The sequence below is a fragment of the Diadema antillarum genome, unplaced genomic scaffold, assembly GCF_040938485.1.
Source record: "Diadema antillarum isolate AM-2024a unplaced genomic scaffold, OU_Dant_1.0 seq00000016_RagTag, whole genome shotgun sequence".
In the NCBI taxonomy this organism is placed as follows: domain Eukaryota; kingdom Metazoa; phylum Echinodermata; class Echinoidea; order Diadematoida; family Diadematidae; genus Diadema; species Diadema antillarum.
This window is the reverse complement of record NW_027271136.1, coordinates 634,246-648,184: the sequence shown is the minus strand read 5'-3', so window position 1 is coordinate 648,184 and position 13,939 is coordinate 634,246. Positions and strand designations below refer to the sequence as shown.

General features: G+C 39.8%; 1 protein-coding gene across 2 annotated transcripts in view; it reads right to left on the bottom strand.

The window, feature by feature from the left end:
• The window catches only part of LOC139725148 (testis-expressed protein 2-like), a 50,151-nt gene extending 36,636 nt beyond the window's left edge, over positions 1 to 13,515 (bottom strand). For both annotated transcript variants that reach the window (XM_071636237.1, XM_071636238.1), the window contains exons 1-2: positions 13,250 to 13,515; positions 9,077 to 10,543 (exon numbers count right to left, since the gene is read on the bottom strand). In XM_071636237.1, coding sequence (XP_071492338.1) covers positions 9,077 to 10,519 — 1,443 coding nt within the window. In that variant the 5' untranslated portion in view covers positions 10,520 to 10,543; positions 13,250 to 13,515. The remainder of the gene's footprint in view (positions 1 to 9,076; positions 10,544 to 13,249) is intronic.
• Between the last annotated feature and the right edge of the window lie 424 nt (positions 13,516 to 13,939).

Sequence of the window (13,939 nt, the reverse complement as noted above, 5' to 3'; positions counted from 1 at the left end):
AAGACTTTGGTGGCCTGATCGGGCCACCAAAAAAGGTCGGATGTTTGCCTTTGGCTGGGCCACCAAAAAAAAAAGTTAGTGTGGAGCCCTGCATATAGTGATCAAAACAAAGTATCCGGTAACAACAAGTTCCCACAAACACAGCAACAACTCAACAATCACAAAAATACCATTAATACATCACATTTTCTCAATGAATAAAAAGAAATTACTTTGGCCTACTATTTTACAGCAGAATAGCTGTTTCAGTGCAGGGCTTGTTTTCTCTAGAAGTCCACTGTATAAATTACCTGCATTTAGAAAATCTCAAAAGAGTTTTCTTAAAAGTTATTTCCATTATGAAACCAATCCTATGGAAACAAAAAGCTCTGAAAAAAGGGTATATCAATTTTTGTTCGTGAAGCAGCTTTAGTTGAAGCTTCACAATATTATCAATACCCTGATTGTGAAAATCTGAGCAATCATTCCACTTCACATTGTTTACAGAAATGAACCTGTCTTTCACAGCAAGTTCCCTGTAATTTGAAGAAACCGTTTGTGAAGATGCAATTTCCCATCATCTCCAGGTTCACACAATAAGAACAAAAATCAATTTTGATCATATGGAGACAAGCATTGCTCAGTGTGAGCGACTACTACCACATGACTGCACATTTTGCAGTGTGGCATCTAAACAAATAAAAATAGAAGTGGTGGAATATATCTTAGGTTATTCATGTTATCTCCTCGCTCATTATTACCCTGAGGGACTCATTGCAGGAAATTGAAATGGAGCCCAAGTCATTAGATTCCTGCCAACAAGACTTCCAGTCTATTACTCAGTCAAGAAGCAAACAGTGTGGTGCAGGAGAAATCCCCAAAGCAATATTCAGCCTACAATAGACGTTTTGTTTTTAGCAGTTTGTTTGTAACTCTATAAAGATTCTCAGTATCGAATGGTGCTACTCAATACATGAATCCATATTCCTTCTTTGAACATTAGCTTGTTAGTTGGTCACTAATGACTCCAGAGTGCACAAACAAACCGCAGTGTGTTATTCACATTGTAAGTATGGTGCTAAGACATATACACTGTAGACCTATCTGGTTTTTCTGTAACTTATATATCAGCCACAACTGGGGGGCTTCTAAAATACAATGCAGGAAGAAAAGATGATTCAACGGCTAATGCAATGGGAAAGGTGCAGTGCTATGTCAGTGAATAAATCAACTATTGTTAGGCATACTGAAGCCCTCCAGTTATGGCTGAAATAGATATTAAACATTAAAAGCACTCACACCGAACAGGTCTATATGGATGACATTGAAATTGGTTTAAAAAAAAATGAAATGTAGAGAACTTCATTATCAAAACAAACTCTCTGAGCAGATTTATTACATCCCAAACCCACAGCCAACCCAAATCTCACAAACCCTTGTGCCATTCTTTAACACACTGGTGCTGGAGCATGGCACTTTATTTCCCCCTCTCAGAACTGATGGCATAGCATGAGCCAGCTCTGAATGCCAACCTCGTTCTTGAGTCCTGAACATTGAAAGCTTTCATGACAAACAACAGTCAAAAAATAACTTTGATGTCTTGTCATCTGATATCAAAGGACAATTCTATCTTCACAGACATGTTGATTGAGTGAATGCAGCAATATTAATAGAACAAATCAGTGAGGGTTTGAGGAAAATTGGACACCCCGTTAAAAAGTTATGAATTTTTGAAGTTTCTGCTCAGTCACTGCTGGATGAGAAGACTAAGTTAGCCTGTGATGTCATGTGTATAACGATATAAAGAAAATTCAACATATTTTCACTTTTCTCGCATAATAAAAGAACGCTTGACTTGCCTCTTTCAGAAGGCAGGGGGAATAATATTACCCTTAACATACGTCAGTGACAAGTCGAGGAAATGTGCATATTTTTCAAAAAATAAAAATTTGTGAAATTCTCTTTATATTTTCCTTATATCGTTGTATGCATGTGACATCATACACTGTAGTAGTCTTCTCATCCAGCAGTGACAGCGCAAACACTGTAAAAATTCATGACTTGTGAATGGATTGTCAGATTTTCCCTGAACTTTCACTGATGTGATCTAATAATATTGCTGCATTCACTCATTCCACATGTATATGAAGGTGAACTTGGTCTTTAATTCATTTCAATAGTCATGACAACTTTAATATGGTGTGGAATTGAACTTTAAAGGTACAATTGTACAGTAAAAGCTTATCTGTCCTTGGCTTTGAATTGTTTGAACATGAGAGTGAACAAGATGCCTTAACAATTTAACTCAATGTGGCCTCTGTGAACATAACCTTGCACTTCCTCTATTTTCCTCTCCTTCAACTGTTCCCCACGGGTCTAGGGTAATTACCCCCTGGGCAATTACCCCCCCCCCCCCCCCCGACCCTTCCCCTTCCCCTGGCCCTAATCCTAATCCTAATCCTGAACCTAATCCTAACTATAACCCAAACTCCTAACCCTAACCCTAATCTTAACTCTAACCTTACCACTAACCAGTATTTGGGGGGGGGGGGGGGGGGCGTAATTGCCCTCTGGGGGTAATTGCCTGGATGCGGTTCTTCACATAATAACATATTTTTCTCCTCTCTGCTACTGCACATTTTTGGCATTTCTTCCTGTCTGCAGTTGCCAGCCTGTAGACTTGAGATCTCCTGTGAATTACTGTATGTTTTGATCTTGAGAGATAAAAAGGGGCATCATGCCAGTGAGTTCAAAGGTTATCAAGGGGTGACTGATGGAATGCTATATCATACGATTCAACATTACTCAAATGATCTGGCTGCAAGTTTCATGCCATCTGTCAGATTTTCCACAAGTTTTCACTTGTGCACAGTTTTTCTCTATCCTGATTTATGATCCAAAAGCTTCTTGCTTTCTGAGTGGAGGTACTGTACACTCGATGCTTCTCTGTACGCCAAGCACCATAAGCTCACTGACAGATAACTACAATAACACACACGAGATTACATTCATAGGGGCCAGAAACATTGAGGTAAGCACTACAGGTCACTCTCATGGGCACGAAATATCTAAAAATCATGCGCTACATGTTTTCTAACTATAACAAGATCTTCAATATCTGAGATCTGCATTGTTCTGCTGAGAAAAGAGGTCTTAACATCTAGGTTAGTGATCAGAACATTACATGTGTGATCAAAAGGCACATAACACAACTAATCTGTGTCTGATTAAATTGGATCCATGACAACTGGAGGACAGAAAGGTTGTAAATCACATCAAAGACGTTTTGAAAATAGCACACACACAGCAAACCACCCGCAAGTCACCTCTTCCATCTGTGGGCTGAGATCGTACTGGAGAACTTCATCGCCATTCTTTGTCAGCATGGACAAAATTCAAAGAAACAAAAATTCAAGGAAAACTACAAAAACAATTAATGATCAATATTGTTTGATGAAAGTTTGAAACTGGGGTGCTCAACTCTGCATACATGTAGTAGCGGGTGCTGTAACCTGAAAAAAAAAAAAGGTACTCAGCATAAGTATGATTGCAGACAGGTTTTCCTTTTCGTAATTGAGACAGGCTCACAAGATAACTCAGGGTTTCTTATAATTAATCCTACACTGTACTTCACTGATTTTTCACAATTCCTACGTATTTGTTGTTGGAACTGATTAACAAATTGCCCTTCATCAACATTAATACATGTAAGCACCGATTATTCAGTATTAAGTAGCAGCTATGATAAAACAATCATGGGAATACAATATTATACTCTGGTTGGAATCAAACCAACAATCTCCTGATTACTACTAGCTACTAGATGGGGATTGTGTCCACTAGACTACAGAGCTTCCATACGACAGCCAACTCTGGCTCTGATCCCTCATAGCAGCACGCACTGACCATCAAGTTGTTTTTACTGCAACTGGTTGACAAATTGCCTTTCATCGACATAAATAAGCACTGAGTGGTCAATGCTTTAGTACATTGATGAAGGGCAATTTGTCAATCAGTTGCAATAAAACAACTTGACACAAGAATTCACTTATTCTGTTTGAATAATGCTCTCACTGTGAATGACTTTCTTGTACAAGCCAATTCTTGTTCACTGCCACATCTTGTTATCATTTGGGCCAGTCACACCACTAGTAAAAAAAAATCGCAACATCAGAAAAAGTTTGGCGAAAGTTGCTAGGCAACAGGTGCCATAGGCCACTCAAAATATTGCCAAAGAAAATCAGCAGATGGAAAGTAATTTCTCTAACTTTGTGTGAAGTCTCATTTTGATGTTTTGCTAGGAGAACACTCTCTGCACAAGGATGTGATATTTTGCACATATGAATTTGATATACTACTGTGGTGAAAACATGCATACGGTACCAATATTTCTAACTTTGCAATTTTTTGTTGCAGTGTGAACAGATAAGCTCAAATGCCACAACTTTTAATGTTGCCATATTTCCCAGTGAGAATGGGCCTATTCTGGCACTCTGATGAACATCCCCCCCCCCCCCCACCCGACCATGACTTTACAGTACATTGTTTTACTTACACATCTCGTGCAGCTTTACTGCCAGAAGTTATGACATGCCTACAGTACCAAGAGGTAAGACACTATGCATGTATTGTACAGGTGGCAAAACAAACAGGCAGCTCACATGCTCATCATCTGTGTAATGGGCTTTCCACTCGAGCATTTTCGGTGTCATAATACATTGCATGCATCCCCATACCTCCCCACCCCTTCCCACTTTCAACGCTGTGAGCTTACTGTAAAACTTCAGTTCTACCCCCTATGAGCAGGCCCTAGAACACAGCAACAACAGTATGAGAATGACATTGCATTTCCAAAGGGTCAACAAACTCTTGTATGGCCATGACATCTGGCAACCTGTTAGCCTCAAACCTCTTCCATACATGTGTTTGCCCACAGATACACATTGTACTCTACACCATGCACAAGTGTAATCTTGTACATTGGTGACACACTGTACTGTACCTGTTCTACAATGCAATGCTACGCAATTACAATGCAGCTCCCCGGTCTGCTACAGTCCATCCACTCCTTTTCTCTCTCAACACCGCTTTTATATCATTCCTACTGAAGTGTGGATAAGAAAATCCAGCTTTCCAAGATGTCAAGGCAAGGCAGCATACAGTACCTCATAATCCATCCAACTAGAAAGGACATGTCCTCAGGTACACATTCATTCCCCTATGGCCCCTTTAACATACTTTCTGGAAATTGCAGTTGTATGGTGATGTACATTTGTAAGTGAAGTACCTGGTACACATTTTATCCACTTAATTTGCCCCATAACAATAACTGGGCAAATAATACGAGTAACTCAATAAAGTCTGTTTAACTTCTTCAATATATCTTTTTACATCTTTATCCTCAATGCAATTATTGTTGGTTTGAATCAATTCCTGTCTTTTCTTTTTCAATTACACACATGTCATTATTTTCAAAGACATTTATGAGAATACACTGACATAAGTATTCTGATTTTCTGCTCTACAATCACAATGACATTAAAAGTACCCTTAACCCATTGAAGACGAGTCCAGAGTACAGTATACTCGGGCAAGAGTCTATGGGAAATGCATGTTGTAGCAAAATCAGCCTGTCTTCAACAGGTTTAAGAAGCCCTTTTAGTTTGAGTAGAAACACACTGAACCTATCATTAAGTTTACAAAATCGTTCGGATACATTAAACACATTACATGCAATGTGAGAAATTCTCTACAGATGAGGGATGTACAGTTGTATGGTGGCTGTAAAGTCACAAAGCACCTGCCTTTGCCCAATCTTTGCACTTCATGATAGGCCTTTAACCTTGCATCCCAATGGTACCTAACTTCATCCCTTCCCCTCATCACAATAATACCGCTGGACCCCCTCCAGCTCCCTTGAGTGAGCTTAAGAAGTAATTGCTTGCGAACCTCGAGGGGAATCTCCCAGATTGAAATCGAACTGCTGATACCAAATCATCTTCTTTGGGATTGCTAACCCTCCTCCAGGCTCCTCCTAACCAACTCCTCTGGAGAATGTGGCACTATAGTATCATGACGATCTGTATGCTTCATCATTATATGTTTCAACTTATTCACTATAATGGAATATTGGGATGGCAGAGGCAGATGTCACAGAATTAAAATTGCAGCCTATACAATCGTAAATGTATTATACGAGCATTTAGGGAAATGATGGGAATGCATCATTCTAACCACTTTTGAAAGGAAAGAGTTCCATGCTGCTACATGTATCCCCAAATGTCTCACAAAATACATTTGAACCTTACTGAAAAAATTCATGCTACATATTGTTTTTTTAAAAAATATTTGAAGTTTAAATAGACCTCTTGACAGCATAGAAAGTGAAAAATCTGTAATCCACCCTGACTTTAAAGTGATATTTCATTTCTTCTGATTGCTGTGGGTAGCTTAAATTTTTTAAGCTGTCTACAGTTTTACACTGCCGCTTTCTACTATTCTCTTCTAATAGTACTAATATTGTACTTGTAGCAAATGTATGTGTACATCACCCTGAAAGAACCACTGAAAGTTTGAAAGAAATCAAGCAAATGATATAAGATACAAGAACATCAAAATCAGCATGTACCACATACATATTACATGTATATGCAGTACATCTTGTATGCCTGTCTACAAAATAGTCGTACAGAGGAAACCATTAATGTTAAGGCAGTGTTTTAACAATCCTGTCAAAACTGACATACTGCATAAAAATAGATCTTAGTGCAAACAAAAAATAATCACTTCCACGATTGATTGTCTAGCATATCAAATGTATTTTGGTTTTGAGCTGATCTTTTTTTCTTTTTTCAATGTGATACACAATCTGCAGCCAAGCTTTTGCATATAATATATTTCCTTCACAAGTAGTGATCTACACTACGTAAACTACTTATGCAAATTTCCTATCTTGCTAGTCACATACAACACAATTTTAATTGACAGAGTTTCTTAAACATGCACCAACTAGTGTGCATGACACATCTTTGTGTTTTTTCAGAACCTACAGTCATTGCCTCCAGTGGAGCAAGTCCATCTTCCAAATGCAGATCGAAGGAATTTCATCATTTTTTTCTCTTCTCATGGGTTCCTCTGGTCTTTTGTCACTGGTTGGTGTGCTATATTATGTCTCACACAATTGTTAGGATATAATACTTCTGTAAAATAGATAACAAAAAAGGAAAGCCCTGGATGGGCACAACCACTTTTGCTTCCTAAACAGGTAACTTTCTGTTTATGACGGTGCACAGGAATGCATTGAGGTCAACTGGAATATTGAGAGGACAAGTCACAACTTTTGCAGTCATCTTAACAATGTCAACATTGATTGACCTCCATAACCAGTAAATGCTGGTACTACAATTTGTAGTTAGTACAAAAGGCTTCAGCACATGTCCACTCTGTACAACAAGGTACAACCATGATATTGTGCATACATGTATGTAAAACAACTAAATGTACCATTACTGTAAAACGAGGAATGTTTGCGTGCATTTTAATTTCTCGAATTTTGCGAGTAAAATGCATGTGAAAGTTCTTGTCTACACTATTTGCATTGAATGTTAGAGGCAACTCGCGAAAATTTCATGCTGCGAACATCATGTTTTACAGTATACTGTAAAGCCAAAAATATTCATGGCAGGAAGTATGCAAATTGGAGCCGATGGCCTCTTTCACGGCACGAAATTTTTGCAAATTGTCCTTGGTATTAGATGCATTGCGTAGACAAAACCTTTCACATGCATTTTTCTTTGATGATTCTTGGCTTCTTGCGAATTTTGTGAAAGTTTCAAGCACGTGAACATTTCTGGTTTTATGGTACCGTACTAACCACGTTGTGTCAACACTATCTCCTCTCCTCCATCCACACATAATATGTCATTTCTAGGTTTCAGCAGCTGAATACTGAATCATTTCTTTAAAATCATTTTACCTGTGTCACTGGAGATAAATCTAGATGCAAAGAACATGATTTTTAACTTCTAAAGCTGAATCATTTCCTTCAGAGCCCCCATCCCCAAATGCCACTGATGTGGCACACATACTGTAACAGTCGCCTGATGGGAATGACAGACAAATACGGGCACCAAAATATAAATAAAAAAAGAAAAAAAAAACAGAAGAAGAAGAAGAAGAAAGTGAATGACATTAAAAGCTATGATATATTAAAACTGTGATTATAAAACTGTGATATTAGTGTGTGGAAACCCATCATGTACATATAGGAAAAGGCATCTAGATCTGTTAATGAATTAAAGATACATGTAGGTTACCACTACCAACCATGTGGTGACCATTTTCAATTTGAGATTCAGCTGTTATGCTGATATGAACCCAACATTCTGTTCTATTTGTTTGAGATGTTCATGTTGCCTGGACGTAGAGCATGCCTCCTTTGGGATTTGTCCCACATGGCCATCCTCAGATATGTCATGCCAGCAGCTACAGCTCAGCTTTAGATTGGAGCCTGCTCTTATACGGAATTAAATATTAACCTCAGTGTAGATGTCCCTGACCACTGGGCAGGTTGCCAACGTACAAATGGTTTACAATAATAATTATCTCTTTTTTTTTTCAATAAAAACACTGGAATTCTAGAGACTGGAACAGTACACAAGCTAGTGGCAACTTTGCATGGGCAGCCATTTTAAACAAAGGAGGAGATAATGATTCTATGCCTGAAAAGCAGAGAATAAGTACAATCCCTAATCTGAAGAATGCCTCTTCAAACTAGATATCACTTGCATCATAATGGTTATCCATTGCACTTTCAAACTTTTCTGATTCCATGAAAATTTCTTTTTTATACATGTATCTCTTTTCTAATGACATCTGTTACATACTCTTGACTGAATCCATAGGTTACGTGACAGACTCGGAATTACGGCAGGGTTTTTATTGGCATAGAATGTTAAAATATGTTGTACATGTTGAATATGGCTGTGAGTAGAATCTGGGGTATGCCTTGATCTTTTAGAAATGTGAATTTATACAATGTATTACTGCTTCCATTTGGAAATGATCATAACAGCAAAGAGTGGGGTCAGATTCTTACCTTTAAAACCACCTTCTCTTGCTCTTTCCTGACCTTGGCTGCTGTCTGTCTGGGTCCAGGGATGACAAGAGGAGTATCCACCTCTGTCCCAGCCTCCTCTACATAGAATTTGTCTCTTGCTGGAAGATTGAGCCAGATGAGGAACAGGACCAGGTAGAAGGCGCAGAGGAGGCCTGTCAGGAAGCCACTCAGGTAAGTTGGCAGCGGAAAAAGGTAGTAGCCGAACATTGCCAATGTCAGCATACTGAGGGTGTAGATGGGTAGGGCTGGGAGAGACACGGATGGTTCCTCAAGAACGGCATTCCTCTCCTCCTCGGGAGACTGCGCCCGGCTGGAGGAGGTGGGAGGACTGCTGGTATCCTGCTGGGGCTTCCGCTCTATCTTGACCCAGTCTGCCTCATCAGGAGGCACATCGGGGGTTCTGACTCCATCAGAGTTGGTGCGAATACTCTGCGTATCCCCATCGACCTCCGAATTGTCGGGGTTGGACAGGAGGCCTGACAACGATATCACTTTGGCTTGAGACTTTTTGGAATTTGCTCCAGACTCCGATTTCCTCACAGGGTCATCTTTCAGTTCTGAAGGGGTTGGAACATTGAAATAGCAAGGGTTAATGTCAAGGGAGTTGTCACCATTGACTACTTTCTCAGAGTTGTGACGAAAGTCTGCATCTAAGCTCTTGGCCCGATGTTGATGGAGATCCTTCTTTCGAGCATTTCCACTCTCTCTCCTCTTGCGAAGATGACTCTTGCTTCCACTGTCGTCATCATCATCAAAACTGCTGCCCAACTGATCTTCCATCACCTTGTCCAAGAAACTCAAAGGATCAGCCAGTGCTTCCTGAGAATCTGCAGGCAGCCTCAAAATGTCATTTTCATTCTCTTCCAGTACTTCTGTGGCCACTTTGAGGACACCTGAGCCACCTTTCTTCAGCTTTGGCTTACCCTTCGCTGCATTCTGGTCCTCCTTCCTATCTGTCTCTACACCAGCTTTTGGTGGAGATGACCTTTGAATCTCCTCCTGCACCTTCTGCACTTGGACAACTGGCCTCGGAGCCTCAACTGACCTTGATGCAAATGGATGGTCAAGCACTTCATAACCACCATCTACTGAGTTTCTGTCAAGGCTACCAAATGATTTAAGTTCTCCTGATTTCCCGCTCTCACTACTAGGGTGAGACAATGGTTTCAGCTCCTTCACCTTGGTATCATGATTGGCACCTGACAATGGCTTCAGTTCTTTGTCCCGTCGACTGTTGTGCATGGAGTCTTGGGCGTCCGGCCTGGTAGAGCGTGCAAAGCTTTTCTCCTCATCATCACTGTCCACTGCTTTGAGGTCATTGAAGCTGAAAGACAGACCGGAGGATGCCTGCTTTTTGACGCTCTTCTTCGGAGCAGGGGGAGCTGCTGGCCTCGGTGGCTTGGGCTTCCTATCGCTGCTCATGTTTCCCCGTTCCTGTCACCACACCTAGATGTATTTGTTGTACAACAGACACAGATATTATAAATGATTACCTTGATTGATGTGAAATTATAGTGCAAGAAGATCTTGAGGGAAGCATCACGGCGCATAGCTACTAACTCTCATGAAAAAATATGCATGTAGGGTATGCATTTAACAACAGATGCATGCCATAATTATAATATGCTACAAAAATTAGTGCACTGTTAGCTCATGAAAGCAAGTAATGTACAATGTACATTCTTTTTTTTTCTCTGAACTAAAGAAACAGTCAGACATCAGGTGATGTAAAGTGTGAACAAGTTTTTGGATAATTTCTGGGAAAAGAATGTTAATGTACAATTATTAAACTCCTACTGTCACACAAAATGCAATTATAGTCTACAAAACAAAGATTACAGTGTACGTGTACTTCATTCTATCATGTCAAAACATGGATTTCAGCCCACGCTTTTCGAAGAGGCAAATTCACATGAAAGTGCTTACACAGCTTGTGAGCCATAAATTTTGCACATAAATCTGTTACTGTTGAAAACGATCCTACATAATGTATCATAGTGTGTTGAGGATTGCTATTTTTTTCCCCTCATAATTGAAGGAAAATCATCTCCATTCTAGATAAATCAGAGAAATCATGACATTACACATTCTTCAAGACAGAAAATATGAAAAGCATTGAATGAATTTGAAAAAAAGAACAACCTTTCTTTACATCGTCATTCACTATAATTTTATAGTCTCCTTTCACTGGTGTAAAGACTTAGTACAGTCATATTGTAAAGAGAAGTACTAAATTAGACTAATCAGTATGGCATGTTCTTCAAACAAAATCATTTGAAAACAAATATCATGAAAAGGAATTAATCTTTATACATGTAGTAAAAGACTGTCATCAAGTATAAAAGCAGTTTGGAAAGGTTAGAAGTGGACAACTAAAATACTCCAGTCAGTATTGTCATATTGACTGGAATTACAGCTGTAATGCTTTGGACTGTGCGGCAAATAGGACATGTACATGTACTGTAAATCTCTATCACTTTTCTTATTCACAGTTGGAGCTTACAAACATGGCTTAAATTGTTTCTGATCATGACTATTGTTATCAGATGAGAACCTACTGTAGGGCCTATTGCAAAAGAAAAAAAAAACCCTCAGAAAACTCTTTTAACTCTTTTACTTTTTAAACAGTTTTTCTTGTGTTGACAAACTGAATAGCAAAATCAGATTACGTAACCCAAGTTCTTAATTATTACCATCCCCCCTTTTTTTTTCAGGTACGGTACAGCACCAGATTCCTGTTATAACGAAGTCCTCGGGACCGGCACTTTTCTTTTGTTATACAGAAATTCCACTATAACCGAACAAATAAATAATAAAAACATACACCTTGTAGAGCTGATAATTTTGCAACCTGGATTTTATTTTGTTGTATACAGAATTTTGTTACAACAATGTTCTTTATAACAGGAGCACACTGAAAAAAGTTTAATGCAACAGGTGCCAGAAATGAGAGAATGTGCAAGAGGACTTTAATTTGGTCGTTTTCTTGTTTTCGAGGTTGGTTTGCTACATGGCATACAAATGATACAGAGTTCCTCTCTGCTAGCTCTTCGACTCTGTGTAGATCCTACAGCAAACTGACTAGAGAAATACTGAATCTGCCCTAAACACATTTACATGATTTTCAGTGAAAAACAATACACTTCTACAAATTATACTTAGTACACAAACAAATTTTGTCACCCCATGAAGTCCACTTTGCTTCTCTTTCCTTTTAATATTGGTGGTACAAACATACTAACGTCGATTACCATTAAGTCGCCACTACCTAAAGTCGCCAGACATTCACATCACATGTAATGCGCGCCGCGATCGGAGATCAGCTGGGGCGACAGATTTTCATCGCTCTCAAAAGGCATTCCTAATTCACCTTTTTCCTCCATAAAAACACAAATAATTGTAATCCAACCATATGCAACAGGTGACAAAACCATTTTTAATGCGAGAATGTTTTTGATTTTGAATGGATTCCAGGTGGCAGATTAACAAAGTTTTTCAAACGCGATGATACACAATGCATCCTACATTGAAGTGTGCGTATAACACACGCGCTAAAATAATATGTGGCGCGCTATTGGGCGGCGAACTAATTCAGTGCCTATCGTTAGTTCGCCAACCCAGGAGTGCATAGGAAATACACGCAAGTGGCGACCGTACGGTAAATTACTTGAATACACAAGACAGTCCAGAGTCCAGACATTAATGAATTTAGGGTCTAGTAAATTATTCTAGATCACGGCCTACAGTATGATGTCTATGAACTCTAACCAGGCCATGCCGCCAGGGTCCCAGGGAGGGGGTCTTTTTCTATCTCCCTGCTCTAACCAAATGATCAAGGGGAGAATCAATCAGTAAATCATGGACCCATCATTCATTTTCTTTGGCCATGTGTGACCATGCAAAACTGGACTGGCACTGCAGTCGAGCTGGAGCCTGGGATTTTCGGTCAAATCACACAACACAACCAACAGACCAATTAACATTTTACTGGTATTTTGTAGAACATTGATTGTTTGTAGGCCACAAGCACAACAAACACTTCATGTAGACTAGCAGTAAGTTTAGTACACAATAGGCCTAGCACCCTTTTTTTCAAGTCACTTCATAGTTCAATATTCTTGCACACTTTTTGACTTACGACTAGCGACTTACGTTAGCTCTGTCTGTCGACTGCCGAGGCCAAAGGCAAAAAGTCCAAGTCCAAGGCAAGGTATCAACGTTTAACGTTAGGTCTATTCCCGTAGTCACCTCAGCGACGCTTGAGATGAGACTCATAACCAGCTCGTCATGCCAGTGTTGTGGATTGCTTCACAACACTCAGTCCATTCTCACACACGGCTGTGATGCCACTGACTGGGTGGTGGTGGGATGGTGTGGATACAGATGTTGTTGTACGTGTTTACAAAAAACGAGAACACGTCGGTACTCTCGATATGCTCTGCCTCTGGCTCTGGCAGGCAGGGAATTTCAACAGTTCGTTGCCGTATGCAGAGACAGAGCTATGGCGACGTGTGTAGTATGTGCAGTCAGATCGCAGGAGCATTTTATATTCGCTAGCACGGCTTGCTCCAACTCGATCTTATGAACAGGATCTAGAGTGAGCTAGGTGATGCCTGATGGTTGTATTTCTCATCTGCCTGCGGTAGTGTTGCAATCGGTACACCATACTATATAGCAAGAGCTGTATACAGCTCTATGGGTACCACACAGTTGGTGTGTGTGTGTGCGACGGTGTGTATGGAGTACGTAGGTGTCGTCCACAGAACTCTTACATACTAGTATGGTGTCGTCTCGCTACGCGCTTATGCGCTAGCTCTGAAATAAGCTGGTAAATGTTAAAGT